The sequence below is a fragment of the Chenopodium album genome, chromosome 15 (assembly GCF_948465745.1).
Source record: "Chenopodium album chromosome 15, dcCheAlbu1.1, whole genome shotgun sequence".
NCBI classification, from domain to species: domain Eukaryota; kingdom Viridiplantae; phylum Streptophyta; class Magnoliopsida; order Caryophyllales; family Amaranthaceae; genus Chenopodium; species Chenopodium album.
In genome coordinates, this window is record NC_137848.1 from 41859911 (window position 1) to 41877377 (window position 17467).

The window sequence follows — 17467 nt, forward strand, 5'->3', positions numbered from 1 at the left end:
CTAAGGGCCTATTCTCATTGACTGAAATGAGTTGAACTGAACTTATTAGTGCTGAACTGAACTGAACTGAACTTATTAATTAGTGATTTTTAACTACGGATTAATGATCTTTGATTATTTATTATTATATATATGTGTATATACAAATATACATATTAAAATATTTAAGAAAAATATACTATATAATTAAAATATTTATGAAAAATATATAAAAAAAAATGGAACCCTAAAACATTTTAAAAAGGAGAAATTGAAAAGAATAATCCCACCTTTCACCTATCTGCTCAAAATAATCCCACCTATTCGAATTCCATAAATAATCCCACCTTATAACCCCATTATCCCAAAATGAACCTTTTTACAGGTTATCTGGAGAAAAGGTTAACCCTTTTTTTATTTTTTTATTTCTTCTTTCCCTCTTTCTCCCTCATTTTCCCTCCTAAACTTCTTTGATCTTCAACTAACCAAAATTCGAAACACCACCCAACCTCCATTGTTGTCTGAGTTTTAAACACCACCCACACAAAATCAAAGGTCGAAGCTTTTTGTCACGAAGTGCGATTACACGAAGAGAGGAAGTTATTGTGCAATTGAGGTAATTCTACAAACCCTGAAGCTGAACAAAGGCACTGTGCCAGTCACATATTTGCAAACTGGCACAAAAATTTCAGAGGAGATGAGTTCAAGCTCCTATTCTGGAACTGTGCAAAGTCTTACAACAAAGCTAATTATGATGAGAACATTGAACTTCTGAAAAAGGCAGACCCACTTGCTGTTGAAGGGTTTAAATCATACCAGCCTGAGGTCTTCTACAGGGCCTTTCTGAAGACAGAAGTCAAATTTGATGTGATAACAAGTAACATGGCAGAGACCTTCAATGGGTATATTATTAGTGCCAGAGCCAAGCACCTGATATACATGTTGGAAGACATCAGGTCATCATTGATGAAGAGGCTTGTGACAAAGAGGGAAGAGATGCAAAAATGGAAAACACCATTATGCCCTAGGATACATTGGAAGCTGTTAATAGTAAAGAAAGAAGCTGCAAAATGTGATGTCACTCCCTCTTCTCTAACTAAGTTCCAAGTTAGTTATTACTTGGACACATGTGTTGTGGACTTGGAGGCTCACACCTGTACATGCAGGAAATGGAACATGACAAGCCTCCCATGCTGCCATGCTGTGGCAGCCATCTTCTTCAAGCATAAAAATGCTGAAGATTATGTGGATGCTTGTTACAAAAAAGCAGCTTACATAAAAGCCTACTTAGGGACAATACCACCAGTTGAGGGTGAAAGACATTGGCCAAACATTGAGTTTGAACTGGATCCACCTCCAATCAAAAGTGGGCCCTGAGAGACCTAAAAAAACAGAAGGAAAGACCCCTTTGAAGATCCCAAGAGGCCGGGGAAATTGACCAAGCATGAGATGGAGATGACATGCACCAGCTGCAAGGGAAAAGGGCACAATAAAAGGGGTTGCCCAACACCTCAAGCTTTGACAGGAGAGCCTCATCAAACCCCTGCTAAAAGACCTAGAGGTAGATATAGGAAAATACCTGTCCCAACTGTGCCTCACAACACTGAACATCACACAGCCACTACAGAGCCATCAAGACTTAGCAGAGGTAATAGAGTGATAACTAGAGGGGGTGACAGCAATAGAGGTACAACAAGTAACAGGGGTAGGGGAAACACTAGGGGAGGCTGGGGAAACAGTAGGGGAGGCAGGGGAGGTGGCATGGGAAGTGATACAGCCCCTGGAACAGGAAGGTCAGGGGGAGAAGCAACAAGGGTGGTAACACAACCACTGGAACAGGAAGGGGCATTGGGAGAAGCAATAAGGGTGGCAGAAGAGGTGGAGGGAGGACACAAGTGCCTCAAGGCTTTGGTGTTTTTGTCACACCTGATGGAAGTAGTATCGCAAATGTAAGACACAAGTGTTGACTCTAACCTTTTTTTTTTTTTTTAACCTGTTCTCTTTCCAACTTCTAACTTTGTTTTTGATTTTTTTTGTTCTGTTTTTGGTCTGTGTAGCCACCAGCAGGGAATGAGCCTCAGGATGTTAGTGCCTTCACCACCACCTTCAAATAAAACTTCAGCCAAGGGTCCACATCCAACACCTAGATGTTTAGCTATTTGACAGCAAACTAGTTCAGTTGTAATAGTACTCTAGTTAATGAACAATTTCAGTTTAGACCTTGTTTTATGAGTAATCTTTTGTAATCGTATTCTACTTTTCAAAGACATAGTCAACTATATAAAATGATGCTATTTGATTGTTGTCCAAATCTTGTGCATTTTGTCTTATCCTCTTGTTCAAACAGAACACCAATGGTGTATAGCTCATAAAATTTTGAATACAAAAAAAGTTCCAAAATATGTCATCATTTCATTCATCATAGGGGACCAATTTTTTTACAAATCATAATCATAAACTAATGAAATTAACTTAAACCACAACCTAGCTTAAAAACCTACTTCCATAACACTGACATACATTAAAGTCAGTGGCCAAAAACCTACTTCCATACATCATCCTTAAAGCATGATCAAAAACATGCATAAACTACCATCATATCTTCCCAAAAACATTCACCCACCAACCTACTTATATCCAAAAAAAAAAAAACATCATAGACCCCACCCACACTAGCTGATTCACTTCATCAACAACACAAGAATGATAAAGGCCCAAGAAAAGACCAAAGTCAACATCAATCGCTTGTCAGTGTTGTTCTCCTTCAACTCAAACATAGTCTCTGTTATTGCTATGCCCATTTCCTCCACTTCTTCCAGCAGCTCCTCCTTCTTAGCCTTCAACTTCTTGATCTTCTCTTTGAGCTCTTCTTTTTGCATCTCCAGTTCAGCAATAGTGGTGTCCCTCTCAAGAATTAGGGTTTGCAGCTCACGCACATCATCAACCCATTTGAAGAAGCCACAAGTCCTCTGCTACAATGTAAAAAAATTAATTTGCAAAAAAAAAAAAAAAACAGAGATTAAAAAAACCTTAACTTTCTTACCGGCCAGTACGAGCAACCATAGAAGCGCTTCCCCACTGTTGGCCCATCATACTTCACCGTCCTCAAAGGAGCAACTTCATTGTGGTAGCAGTACACTGGACCCATGGGACTACCTGACTTACCCCTGGATCTGGACCTTGAGGAAGAGCCAATTGAAAGATGACTTGCCATTGATGATTCAAAGAGAAAGGAGAAAGCTTGCAACAGAAGAATTGAGAAATTGTGAAAAAAAAAATTAAAGGGAGGGGGCGAATTTAAAGAAAATGCAGAAAGGGAGAGCAGAGGAGTTATGGTGATTAATGCCTCCCAACGGTATTTTTTCAATTAGGGAAGGAGAGAGAAGGAAACCGGAAGTGTAAGGTTTTAATTCATAAGATTCGGTCATTAAATTAAAAAGGTTCATTTTGGGAAGATGGGGTTACAAGGTGGGATTATTTCTGGAATTCGAATAGGTGGGATTATTTTGAGCAGATGGGTGAAAGGTGGGATTATTCTTTTCAATTTTTCCTTTGAAAAACATATATTATATAATTAAAAAAAATAAAATATTAAAATGATAAAAGAACACAAAACACTTTTTAAAAAATTCTCAACATGAAAAAAATAAAATAATAATAAAAAAACCCAAAGAATTGGGTCGGTCTTATTTAAAAACTAACTTGATCCTATTTTTACTCCTAGCTCGTCAAATAATGAATTATGATATAATAGTCATTAAGTGAAATATGGTATAACCGTATAATAGTCATTATTATTATTATTATTATTATTATTATTATTATTATTATTATTATTATTATTATTTTCATATTATTATTATTATTAGTATTATTATTATTATTATTATTATTATTATTATTATTATTATTATTATTATTATTATTATTGCCGTTGTTGTAATATAAGCTTAAAAATATGAAATTTGGTTTTATATCATTAACAATATCATTAGACATGAACTGAACTTATTAGAGCTGAACTGAACTGAACTAAAATTAATCTAATGAGAACAGACCCTAAGTCATAAAGAAGATACAATGGAAGAAGTGGAACATTCCAAGAATTATCATGGGTGATAAACATATCAACCGTAACATCAATATTAGGAATTTGATTAGGGATTAAATTAAAAAGAGCAATGATACTGGTGTTAGTGCACCAGATATCAACCCAACGTAGCACAGAAGAACCATTTTCAATTTTCCAACGGAGACCTTTAATTAATATGGGCGATATTGGAGAAGTTTCTTCCAAATCCAAGAATCCTTAAAATGGAGACGGTATGTCAAAAATGGAATTGCCGTAGATATTTAGTAGTATCAGATTGAACCACAGATTTGAAGTTGAAACGGTCTCAATCGTTGGTGTATCTTCGAAAACCACCAAACCAGCACTCAACCTTGGTTAACCGATGAAAGAGCTATCAAAGGAAAAACAAACAACAGAAAGAAACAAACTAGACTTAAAAACAACAATTGTTGACGCCGAGAGTAGTTTCAAAAAAAAAAAAAACTTGGGGTTTGTTTGGCATTGCTGTGGTTTTCTGTTTTTTGGTTTTTTGTTTTTCGAACTCATGTGATATATGTCATATAATGAAATAAAAATTAGACAAACTTATTAAAATCATGATAAACTTGAAAACTGACAACAGAAAAGTGAAAACACCTTTTTCTTATTTCTTGTTTTTGGTTTTTTGTTTTAAAAAAAACACTAAACTGAAAACAAAAAACAATACCAAACAAGTCATTGGTTAACCGGTTAAAAAAACAACAGAAAGTAGTTTCAAAAGTTGAACATCAATCATCAGCACTGCACCACGTCTCAACCTCTCGAACAGGGAAACTTTCGAGCGAACCAGAATCAAAACTTAAAAAATAAAAGTTTCCCGATTAGTCCAACACTCAATATTAAAAAAAAAAAATTCCGGAAAATGAGCAACATGATGAAGCTACCAACTACTTTACGATGCTCAATTCTCCCATTTTCACGCTTCAATTCAACCACCATTTCCCCCAAACTCCTCCTCCTTCCTTTTCCCAACTCTGTCGCATTCAATTCTCCTCGCCGCACTCTCACCGCCGTTTCAATGGCTTCTTCTTCTCAGGTCAATTTTTACTCTGCATCATCTAGGGTTTCATATTTTTTAAAAAAAATTTGATGATGAATATTTGTGATTTTCAGACAGTTGCTGCTGGAACTGCTATTGATGATGTTGAAATTCTTCAACGTATTCAATCTCACCAGGTTTTTAATTTTAAATATTCGTTAATTTTGAATACAATTTTTCTATGGAATTGTCATTTTTATTACTTAATCGAATGTTTTTTTTTTTTTTTTTTTTTTTCCCCAAATTTTGTTATTGATGATGATTGCAGGAAAAGGCTGCTAGGCTTCCACCAGTGGAAGAAATTCGAACTGTTCTTTCAAATACTACTCGCGGCATGCTTTCTACTTTTTCTAAGGTCTATCTTCTTGTTAGGAAATTCAGTACATTTGATTGTATTTTGTTGTTATTTGAACCTTTATTTATGATGTGATTGAGACATTGAGTAGAACTGATGAGTCTTTGTTTAGACTGATCATGTATGACTTGATTTCGATACCTTTTTATTTCTGTATTTGCGAGCATTTCTTGTTCAGTCCATAATGAATTAATAAATTTATGTGTCTGTTGAATTTCAGCAGTAAAGCTAGTAAGCATTCGTGTTGTTTGCTTATTTTTCCAATGTATTGTGTATCGTGCAGAAATATGATGGTTATCCATCAGGATCAATGGTAGACTTTGCTTGTGATGTTGATGGAGCACCAATCTTGGCAATCAGCAGCTTGGCAGTTCACACACAGGTACGTTTCGTATGGCAGTGTTCGTGCTTGACACTCCCATGGTCTAAATTTTATTCCGTAGTAATCTTTTCACTGGCACTTTTTACTCTGTTAGTAGTAGTTCTTAAATAAGGAAAAACTTATCGTTGCTGGGATTAATGACATACATAATATTTGAAAACATTGATCAAGCATATAGCATTAATATGTATCTGAGATAAAACCCTAAACGGGTTTGAGAGATTCTATTTATAGCGACATTCAAGTTGACTTTGAATCAAGGGAAGAGAATTATCTCATTCTAGACTCAAGATACAGTTGATTATTTTTACTAGCTCACTTGGAAAAATCTTTGAGACCGTACTTGCTATTTATCCGATAAGATAGATTGATAGGTTCTCTACCAATTTATGTCCTTAAAAAACATATCTCTATCCATTGTTACCCTATGAGGTTCACTTATATTCCAAGCAACAAACATGTATTGAAGAAGTGCATCTATGACTTCCTCTGAGTGTTGCTGTTCATTTAACTTTCCAACATTTGTAAAATGGACTGCTCAAAAGTGAGTAGAGTTAAAATATGTACTAGTTCAAAGCAAGATTCCTTCGATATCCCAAAACCATTTGGTAGTGAGAGAACTAATTCAAGTGAGGTAACTACTAACATGTGCACACACATATACAAGAAAACTTTTGACACTTTTCCTCACTTGTAAGCTACATATACTCATAAGCAAACCGTATTGTTACACGCTCAAAACTACTTTTAAAAGGTCTATAGTATTAACAAGCCACCCATGTTTGCTACCATATCAACTTTTGACAATGGGAGTTGTAACCTTCCAAGCTTGCTAAGGTGGTTATTGTGAATTAACACATTTGAGCAGTCTGAGCACACTTATTCCAGTTCCAATTCTCAACAGCTATATTATGCAATAGTAGTTCCTTTGGAATGTTCTCATCAATGATACTTTCTCTTGTATGAAACTGTGAATGCTCTGATGAGATAATCTTGAAAGCTCAAAGCGATAAATTTTCAGTGGTGACCACACTGCTTAAGGGTTTTATCTTTTGTTAAGATATTATTATACCTTTTGTGTTATTCTCTCAAAGCAAGTTTAAATTCATAAAATCTGGAATTTATGAGACTATTACCCAAAATTTTACCTTTATATAAATCCCTAGTTTGGACGATTAATCTTTCAGCACAACATGAACATAGAAAATTTGAAGAACTGTTTTACAATAGCACTCCTTGTTTGTGGTTGATTGACACAATATCAAGGAAAATGAGGATTTGGCAGTGCCAATGTAGCCAGCCATAGCCTTGTTTAGGAATGTGGAGGGACAGTTTGGCATTTTTCTCTGTTCCTCCATTTTATTGGGGAATTCGATGCTGTAATTGCTAAGCTGGCATATGGAGTGTTCTATTTTGTGGAGCTGTTACCACTGGACCTTTCAGACCTTGGCAACTTGATAAGTTCAATCCAAAGTTGCTTTTGATGTACAATCTTCTCACTAAGCATCATCCTTTTATTCATTTATTCATTTCTTGTTGTACTTGCTTCAAGATGATTTGTCTCCTGACATAAAATATTGTGGACAAGGCTACAATGTCTTCATTTGTTCATATTATTCTTCAATCAATCTACTGATGATGAGTGGTTACGAGCTTCAATTGAAAAGCTGGCATCCAATCTTTTTTCACTCTCAAACAAAAACCTCTTTTCTGGTATCTTGGTTGTCCCTTTTATAATCTCACTTCTGGATTTGCAGGACCTGTTAGCAAATCCACAGTGCTCACTGCTTGTAGCAAAAGATCCAGAAGACAGGACTGATTTAGTTATAACTCTCCATGGTGATGCAGTTTCTGTAAGGTTCCCCATTCTCTCTTATGTTCAGGTTTTTCAATTTACAAAGCCTACTCTCTGAATGTAGCTCATGTCAGATAATTTTATTTTAGGTCAATGAACAAGATAGAGAAGCTGTTCGCAGTGCTTATTTGGCTAAACATCCCAATGCTTTTTGGGTATGTCCAATATAACTTTTAGGTGCAACTGCTTTTCATGGGTACTTTGTCTTCATTGTGACATTGTCTATTAATGAACTAAAACTCTAGCCTTTTGGGTGTGAAGGTTGACTTTGGTGACTTTCAATTTTTGAAGATCCAACCAAAAGTGGTGCGGTATGTATCTGGGGTGGCAACCGCCTTATTGGGATCTGGAGGTTTGATTAATTCCTCTGTTTGACACTCTAGTCTTTCATTTGTGAGAAGCTTGTAATCTAAAATTCAAGTGGAGCCAATATGTGCAAATTTTGCTGCTTTTTGTTGACGTTGAGGTGGTGATTCAGATACTTGCTTCCTCCATCTCTCACCCTTCTCCCCTCATCCATCTGATAAGACGTTTGACATATATTGTTTGAAGATGTTAGTGGACTAGCATGGCCTTGAGTGGTGCTGGGGTTCATTGACTAGCAGTTGCCTTAGCATAGTTTATTATATGTTTTTGTTATTTTTGTTCTTTTCATACCGTCATTTGGTTTCTATTTTTTCTCTTATATTTTGGGGATGGCCTTCTCATTCTCAGCCAATTTTTATTTTTATTTATTAGAAATTAAATAATTTGTGCATTTGATTGTTTGGCCTTTGGCTTACTTTGGATTGTAGTTCCGTGTTGCAATTGGTCTTCGTGGGACTATATTTGATTTAATGTTATCGTCCAACTTGATCTCATCTTCTTGACAGAGTTCAGCAGGGAAGAATACAGTGCAGCAAAGGCAGATCCAATATCTCAGTTCTCCAAGCCAATAGCGGTATTTTCCCGACAAGGTGGCTGTTATTACTTCTGTAATAATCTATTGTGAATTTTTATTTGATAACTCTTGTTCTTGTCAGTCGCATATGAATAAGGATCATGAAGAAGATACAAAGCTAATTGTGAAGCACTCGACTACCATACCGGTAATTTGATACACCATTATTGTTCTGTATCTATGCTTGGGAATGAAGAGATAAGGAAGGGGGTGTTGAAGAGAGAGAGTCTGAGACCAACCAGTAATTCTGAACCGAGTTTCTATATTTTTGCAGGTGGATTCTGCTTATATGCTGGATGTAGACCATCTAGGTTTCAATGTCAAGGTAACTCAGTGTTCAGCTTGCTTGGCAATGCTTGCTGTCTTATATTATGGCAGTTTGCATTTAGTGGCTTGCTATACAAAATATGCGATTTATGTGTTATATCTAGAGATCTGAAGTGTCTTGTCTATTGCATTTATATAATTATGTAGTGTGATTCATTTCAGTGAAAATTTGGTAAATACTCCATATCAGGGGTCAGATCTTTTGTGGTGTTGAATTAAACTGCTGCTGTAAAGGAACCTAAAGGGGTTGGTTTTAGCTTTTTGGTGCTTGTCACTAATTCAAGTTTGATGAATTGATGCTGCACTGAAAGATGGACTGCAGCTAACAGTTATTTGTCTATCATTTCAGGTTAGCTATATGAAGAAAACTTACAAGCTTCGAATTCCATTTCCTAGACCAGCAGCTGATAGAAAGTAAGTCACTGAGTGATCTTTAAATACTTCCTCTTCCAGGTATTGTTATTGTTAGGAGAATATGGTTTTATCTGAAAATATATTCATGTTTAATAGTGAATTACACTGGATATATATTGAAATCTAGGAAGGAAAGTAATTGTAAAGAAGAAAGTGGCTCCATTTGCTAGTTAAAATTGTCAAAACTTTAAACTGCTGGAGAATATTTGCTCAATCTTTATTTATTTATTTATTTATTTATTTATTTAAATTGTACTTCTAAACCTCCCATAATCCTGAGGAGGTATTTGGTTTTAGCACCTGTTCATTCCAGTGATTGGAAATTTCCTTCATCTGTCGAGATTGTGAACAACTCAATGAACCAGGCGGAAACTAAACCTCTCTTTTGTTTTGTCAGGGATGTAAAGACACTCATAGTTGAAATGCTTCAAGCGGCAAAGTCAAGCTATTAAAACTTGTGTCTCTCAAGAGAAAATGTAAGTGATTTCAAAGTTTTGAAATTAGATCAGTCCCCGAAATTGTTTGACAGGATCCGTAATTCTTTTTAAGTAGTTGATATCTCATTCTTCTTATAGCATATTCAATCAAACAGATCTTTGCTTGTGCAATAATGTTTTACTTTATGCTAGTTAATTTCAGCTGACACCAACCGGTTTTTGCTTTGATTTTCCCATGTGGTCTTTAAGTTAGTGGTTAGGTTACATGATATGTGGCAAAATAATCAACTAATATATATATATATATATTAGTTAGTGATTTTTCCATGTGGTATTTAAGTTAGTGATTTTTCCAGGTGGTCTTTAAGCACAACCTACGTGTTCCAACTGATCTTCAGGCTTGGATCATGCAGTATGGAGAGGGTCAACCCCCTGGTACAATTAACATCACCTCTAAAACCAGGGGAATTGTAGAGCTTGTCCCTAGCACTACTAGATATAAGATCAAAGAGGGCAATTAAAATCGTCCTCTTTGATACAAATATTGCCCTTTTAAGCTTACAGGGCGACTTTGAAATCGCCCTCAAGCTCGCTCTTTTAGAATAGTTGTATTAGTTTCAAAGGGCAACTACATATTTTCGCCCTCTTTGTTAAAGATCAATGAAGGCAATAAATATCGCCCTCTTTGATCAGAATCTAAAGAGGGCAAAATATTTTTTCCCCTCTTTGATTGAATTTAGCAGGACAACCAGTTATTTTTGCCCTCTGTAAATAACTCAAACAAGTCGGTTTATTTCGCCCTCCTTGCTCAAAATTCACCCTGTTTGTTCAAATTTTAAAGGGCGAAATTAGAACTTGCTCTCTTTGTACTTTTTTTAGTTCTTTAAAAAATTAAATCTAGAAGGGACTACATTAAGAAAAAAAATGTGTTAACACTTAGAAGGCATAATTTCTAGTTTTGTCATTATTAATAGTTTAATACAAACGTGTTACTTTTAAGTAGCAAATATGCTACGACATACAATATAACTAAGCTTGAGTACTAAAATTTCAAATTGTATGTACAAGCTGCATAGCTACAAAAATATGCAATTAAAATTGGCCTGTGGGTTGTTCCTTTTGGTCTTCATGTAGGTACCATTCCACGTTTCTTGCTGTGACAAAATAGGTCATAGCTACCAGCTACCATTCCAACAAGTACCTGTAAATATGCTTGACAGCAACAACATAAAAAGTAAAGAGATAATTTGTAAATTAATGAAGCCACATATATAACTTATGCAATACAAGTATTAGCTAAATCATAACACCTGTTTTTGCCATGAACAAAGAGATACTAGAAGCAATGGTACAGGTTTGGATATATACATGTAAATTTATGAGGGACTAAACCAAAACATATTTATCTTGGGACACAAGGGAAGGATCCAAACACATAAAGAGTATAAAAATCTCTGATTCAGTAGGAACAAAGTCATGCAGAACTTTATACAAATCATTTAAAACAAGATGTTCTTTAAATCTGACTAACAGGAGGCAATTAAACCAAAAACCAAAGTCAACATTCAACAACATACACTGAATTCAACATCATACACGCTAATCCTAAGAACCAAGCATATGTTATTCAGCACACATGCATTCTAGAGTGCCTGAATCTTGCAAGAATTAAGCATTACTGTTAGAAAAATTACCTCTATCAAGCATCAATGCCAATCTTCTACATGACTAACCAAGGTTAAGTTCTTGTTTCTTCTTACTCTCTAGCAATTCAGCACGCATGATGTTTTCATTTTGCAGTTGTTCTACATTATGCTCTAGCTCAACCCTTCTTATCTTTCCATCCTTGGCCAACAAGGGGTGTCCTTTGCCTAAACCTCGGGCATAACCCAAATGGTGTCCAAGAACCTTCACATAAGCTTCTTCAAGAGTAAGATTTTCGACTCCCTTTTCTCCAATTTCTTTCTCATGTAACTGCCTAAATTAATTGAACTTCACCTCAATCTCATCGTCAAACTTCCCATTTTTATACCTATATTACTGGTTACAAAAAATAAGAAAATCATAATTTTGCAATAAAGGAAAACAAAGTGTACATGCATTGGACAAATACTCATTTACCTTTTTGACTTGTCCCATAGATTTAAATACATTAAATCATCACTAGAAGCATTAATTTCAGTGACCTCATTCTCATCTTCACACCGACTTACAACCTTTGCCTCAAATTTCTAGAAAAATACTTACATACACTTATTATTTGAAATTTTTTTCTTCACAAACACACTCATGTTACTATCTAGAGGGTAGTAAGCTGCATTAACCTTTGATAAATTATTAAGTATTATATGAAGCTCTCTTAGTCATAAATTATGTGATCCATTGATTTCGCACCACATGGTGACTTAATCTTCTTTGCAAAAACATTTGCCCGATTCTTCTCACTCCTCTCCAAAAGGTTAAAAATAGCATATTAGATCAGTAAAGGGGAAGAAATGTCAATTGCAGAATTTTGATTACATGAGCATTCCCAATACTTGCACTCTGTTTAGGAGAGCTCCAATAATTATAAGCAAGTCACTTCCATTGGTCAATTTTTATCGTAGGTGGACAAGCATGGTCCGCCTTTATGAATTTGCGATCGAAGTACATTTTCAAATCACACTATCTTTCCACTATAAATACTCCTTAGATTGTGGTGATGGAAATGTGCTCACTATTACTATTAAAAATGCCGAATTCATCGTAAATTCGGATAAGTTTGATGGGGTTGTCGGTATTCTCGAAGTATAGCTCTTGATTTGGCTAGCTTGAGGCTTACTCTTTATAATGCTTTAAATATTTGGCAACAATGTCCAGTTTCGTCAAGTAGACATTGAGGTCTACTACTGTTGGAAACGAACCCCGGAAGGTATGAATATTCTTCATATTTGTGTTGTTCCAGATCCATTGTTGAAAGTACTAATGGGAGCTCCAATTGGTGCACGAATGTACTTGGGACAGACACATTATATAGTTGCTGTATTAATGAACCAATTAGCTAAAGAACAAAAGCTAATCAACAAACATGAACCGGCCATTATACTAGTAACATACATAGCTACACCTTTCCAAGATAGAATAAGGAGGTCCGCTTTAATTGTTTTGGAGTTGCACGACTAGTTCCAAACATTCACTCCTCCAACTGTACAAGTCTTGTAACTTACGGTACGTATAGTTATCGTGAAGTTGGGTTAGAAAACCTAATGAAAACACCAAGGATGGAGGTTGATTATTAGTTCTCAACTTCAATTGTAAGCCTCGAATTTGTTAATCAGGGGTGTTAACATATGTAAAACTTATCCTAGACCAGACCTAGACATTATTCTCTCGGTAAACAAAAGCTCATTTCTCATAATGCGGCGGCTATTTAACGTGTCTAAGTACATTCCATGCACCAATTGGAGCTCCCATTGATACTTTCGACAATGGTTCTTGGACGATACGAATATGAAGAATATTCATACCTTCCGAGGTTCAATTCTAACAATAGTCGACCTCAATGTCTACTTGACGTTAGTGCCTAATATCTAAAGCATTATAAGGAGTAAGCCTCAAGTTAGCCAAATTAGGGACTAAACTTTCGAGAATACCGACAACCCCATCATGTTGATCCGAATCTAAGCTGGATTCAGCATTTTCAGTAGTAATAGTGAGCACATTTCTTTCACCACAATCGAAGAAGTACTTATATGGAAAGAAAGTGTGATTTGAATATATGCTTCAGCCGTAAATTCATAGAGTCGGAGCGCACTTGTCCACCTACAATAAAAATTGACCAATGGAAGTGGCTTGTTTATATATTAGAGCTCTCCTAAACATAGGGTAAGTATTGGGAATGCTCATGTAATCAAAATTGTGCAATTTACATGTTTTTCCCCTTTACTAATCTAACTAGTGTTAAACTCGTGCTATGCATGACTGTTTAATGTGTTATAATAATTGTTTTTGTATTTATATTTTTGCTTAGTATTTCAATTTCATATAAGAATTACTCCGTAGAAAATATTTTAATAGTAGTGTTAAAATAAGTACTCCATGTTTTATAAAAACAACTAAAAAGAGTATTTTAAAAGTAAAACATATTAAAAGTATATCAAAAAAAAAAAAAAAAAAAAAAATTTAAACGTATGTTATATTGTGAAAAACATTTTTCTTTATTTTAAATAACGATTAAACTTAAATCTACAATTAGTTGTTTTTTTTTTTTTTTTTTTTTTTTTTGGGTAAAGGCATGATCAATTTTCATGGATAAAGTTAGTTTAAAAATTAAAGTATTTGTAAAGGCATGATAATTTTTTTTTTAATCCGAAAAAACAGGAAAAGGACATGTGTCTTTCCAACTTCCTGTTTTAAAATAATAGTATAGATATGTTATTTTGTAACATTTGGGAAAGAAATAAGAAGAATCGGACAAATGCTCTTGCAAAGAAGATCAAGTCAGCATGTGGTGTGAAATCAATAAATCGCATAATTTATGAATTGGAGAGCTTCATTTAGTACTTAATAATAATTTATCAAAGGTTCATGCAACTTAATACCCTTGTTAGAATGTCAGTAGCATGTGTGTTTGTAAAGAAAAAAATCCAAATAATAAGTATATGTATGTATTTTCTAGGAACTTTAGGCAGAGATTGTAAGTCGGCATGAAGATGAGAATGGGGTCATTGAAATTAATGGTTCTAGTTCAAATATTACTTAATCATGACAAGCTAATGATGATCCAATGTATTTGAAGCTATGGGACAAGTCAAAGAGGTAAATGAGTATTTATCCTGTTATAACAAGGCAACATTAATTTCGCTCTATATGATATGTAACTAGTACTTAGCCCGCGTGATGCACAGGTTTATTTTTGGCTAATATATGTTGTTTAATTAAAGAATTGCACTATGGTGTATTTTGATTGTTCTTAGTTTTTTTTTAAAAAAAAAAAAATCAAAACACGAATTTTGAAAAGAAATTTGGGGGAAAAAAATTAAGCCATAAATAAAGTGGACTTTGACTGCTCCCTTCAATTCAATACCATTATCGTTTCTGAAAGGTTATATAGATCTTGACAGTAATAATTTTTTTAAAATTACTTAGAGATAAATTGTTATAGATTTAGGGTGAAAGAGAGAGGGAAGATAGAGAAAGAATAAAAAGTGAGAGAGGGAAGATAAACTATTAAAAAATAATGCGAAGTATAATGAATTTAGAAGAACCAAGAGGAGAGATTGTTATATACATTTGAGTGTACCGTACACCAATGGGCATTTTGTTGTTATTTTGATGATTGTTTTTCATTTAATCATCAAATGAAGAGCAAAAACTAACTTTTGGTTAGTTGGGTGTACGGTACATCGGGATGTATATAACAAATTCTAAACCAAGAGACTAATGAAAATAGATCATTGTATTTTTGAAGTGATTGGAAGCTTAAAAAAAGAGAGTTTTTATTTATTTATTTATTTTTTTTACACTTTAGTTGGCCTTTAAACTTTCAGTTTTAGAATAGAAGTATAGATTAATAAGGCAATGTAGTTGCACCCTACTTGGTAATCTAAACGCGCCTTATTGAATATAACTCGCCTCTTATGCTCTGTTTTCTTGTAGTGTAGACATGCTGATTGCTGAATGCAAGTGCTCCTTGTTCTCAATCTCTGATATACCAAGTTCTTATTTTCAATGTACAAAGATGAGTCAACAAATGTGAGGACATGCGGAAAGGAAGGTATCCCACGAAGGTATGTAGACCTAGTTAAGGATATGTATCGGGATGTGTCAACAAATGTGAGGACATGCGGAGGGTTGACAAAAGATTTCCCTATTACAATCGGATTGCATCAAGGGTCTGCATTAAGCCCTTTTCTTTTTGCAACGGTTCTAGACGAATTAACTAGACCAATTCAAGATGAGGTTCCATGGTGTATGCTGTTCGCAGATGATATCGTTTTGGTGGATGAGACTAAGGATGGGGTTAATGTCAAGTTGGAGCAATGGAGGCAAAGGTTGGAATCTAGAGGGTTTAAGCTAAGTCGGAGTAAGACTGAATATTTGGTATGTCGTTTTGGCACTCAGAGGGGGACAAGCAATGAAGTGGTGAGTTTGGATGGAAAGGATTTGACCATGAGTGAATGTTTTAAGTACCTAGGGTCGATCATCCAGAAGAATGGTGACATTGATCAAGACGTGACCCACAGGATTAAGTCAGGGTGGCTTAAATGGAGAGCGGCCACGGGAGTGCTATGCGACCGCAGCATTCCCTTAAAGTTGAAGGGAAAATTCTACAGGACTGCCATAAGGCCAGTGTTGCTCTATGGTACAGAATGTTGGGCTTCTAAGAAAGAGCATATTAAAAAGATGGAGGTTACGGAAATGCGCATGTTAAGGTGGATGTGTGGAAACACTTTAAGAGATAGAATCAGAAATGAGGTTATTCGCAAGAAAGTAGGTGTGGCGGGCATTGTAGATAAATTAAGGGAAAATCGTCTGCGTTGGTTTGGACATGTAAGACGGAGACCCGAGGGTGCACCGGTGCGAAGAGTGGAAGAGTGGGACCATGGAGGGATTAAACGAGGAAGAGGGAGACCAAAGATGACTTGGTTGGAAGGAGTGAGGAAGGATATGAAGTGCATGGATTTACGTGAGGATGAAGTTTTGGATCGTAAGGGATGGAGGAGAAAGATTTATGTTGATGACTACACGGAATAATCAAATTTGGTTCATGTTAGCCGACCCCACTTTTGGGATTAAGGCTTTGATTGATTGATTGATTGATTGATTGAAAGATGAGCCCAAACTTAGGGTTGTAATTGGCTTGGCTTGGATAAAGTCTGAGCTTGGGCTCGAGGCAAATCTAACCCCAAGAGCTTGAGCTCAGTTTGTTAACCAAAATCATTTAGTTCATTTCATCATTTTTTTCCCCTGGCATGTGTCAGATCTCCCGAGTCCTGAAGATTTTCCCATATACCGTTATAGTCACCCTTTCTTTAACTATTAAAATGCATGGTAAACCTTGAAAAATGAAGGTTACCACGAAGTACTTTTAGTTAGTAATGTGATAACGTCATAAGATCATCTCACACAATATTTCATTATTTTGGGTTATTTATTTTCTGTTATACTTATGCCAATCGTGCTTATCTTATTTTGTAGATATACGTAACAGGTGGTGACAGAAATATTGCTTCAAATTGGAGGTGAACATAAATATAGAAGGGGCAATACAGAAAAAAATGCAGCAGATTATTTGCAGACTTTGCGTTGTATAGTGAAAGAATGCTTGCAGCTATAGATTATCCAATCCTGATTACGATTATGTGTGAACTGAACTTGTGGACATTTTAGCAATTAAAGTAGTATTAAGCTTCTCGTTGAAACAATACACTAAAATAAATTCTCTCTTTATTTTCTTTTTAGAGAGCAATTAAAATGAAAATAAAAGAGAATTTTTTTTTATTGTTCTTTTTAATTGCTAAAAACTCCTTTTGCTATATAATCCCGTCCAAAAGAAAGAAATACTTGCTATATAATTCTAAATTTTTATTTATTTTTACCAAAGGCGTTTCTACAGTAAGGTTGATTGCAAATTGCAATTCATTGCA

At 35.1% G+C, this 17467-nt stretch overlaps 2 protein-coding genes across 8 annotated transcripts; both read left to right on the forward strand.

Moving 5' to 3' along the window:
- Positions 1 to 348: 348 nt before the first annotated feature.
- Positions 349 to 1356, forward strand: LOC145581198 (uncharacterized). Its single transcript, XM_081638250.1, has 2 exons — positions 349 to 380; positions 672 to 1356. The coding sequence occupies exons 1-2, from the start codon at positions 349 to 351 to the stop codon at positions 1354 to 1356; spliced, it is 717 nt and encodes a 238-aa protein (XP_081494376.1).
- A 3476-nt stretch (positions 1357 to 4832) lies between these two features.
- LOC145583165 (non-canonical heme oxygenase HOZ, chloroplastic-like) lies at positions 4833 to 17321 on the forward strand. Of its 7 annotated transcripts, XR_014100081.1 has the most exons (15): positions 4833 to 5126; positions 5204 to 5266; positions 5398 to 5484; positions 5768 to 5866; positions 7624 to 7719; positions 7811 to 7876; positions 7983 to 8073; positions 8594 to 8661; positions 8744 to 8809; positions 8936 to 8986; positions 9338 to 9402; positions 9800 to 9878; positions 11640 to 11769; positions 14497 to 14636; positions 17019 to 17321. XR_014100081.1 is itself a non-coding variant. In XM_081640336.1 (13 exons), the coding sequence occupies exons 1-12, from the start codon at positions 4953 to 4955 to the stop codon at positions 9852 to 9854; spliced, it is 981 nt and encodes a 326-aa protein (XP_081496462.1). In that variant the 5' UTR covers positions 4833 to 4952; the 3' UTR covers positions 9855 to 9878; positions 17019 to 17321. The 7 variants fall into 7 exon arrangements, 2 of the variants coding, with proteins under 2 accessions (XP_081496462.1, XP_081496461.1); XR_014100082.1 differs by lacking the exon at positions 14497 to 14636; XR_014100080.1 differs by lacking the exon at positions 11640 to 11769.
- The last annotated feature ends 146 nt before the right edge of the window (positions 17322 to 17467 follow it).

Bases quoted from the DNA above. Each gene is read 5' to 3' on its own strand.
- LOC145581198 (XM_081638250.1), top strand. From the start codon at position 349: ATGAACCTTTTTACAGGTTATCTGGAGAAAAG. The intron at 381-671 runs GTTAACCCTTTT...CAAAAATTTCAG, and splicing joins ACAGGTTATCTGGAGAAAAG to AGGAGATGAGTTCAAGCTCC.
- LOC145583165 (XM_081640336.1), top strand. From the start codon at position 4,953: ATGAGCAACATGATGAAGCTACCAACTACTTTACGATGCTCAATTCTC. The intron at 5,485-5,767 runs GTCTATCTTCTT...TGTATCGTGCAG, and splicing joins TGCTTTCTACTTTTTCTAAG to AAATATGATGGTTATCCATC. The intron at 7,877-7,982 runs GTATGTCCAATA...TTGGGTGTGAAG, and splicing joins AACATCCCAATGCTTTTTGG to GTTGACTTTGGTGACTTTCA.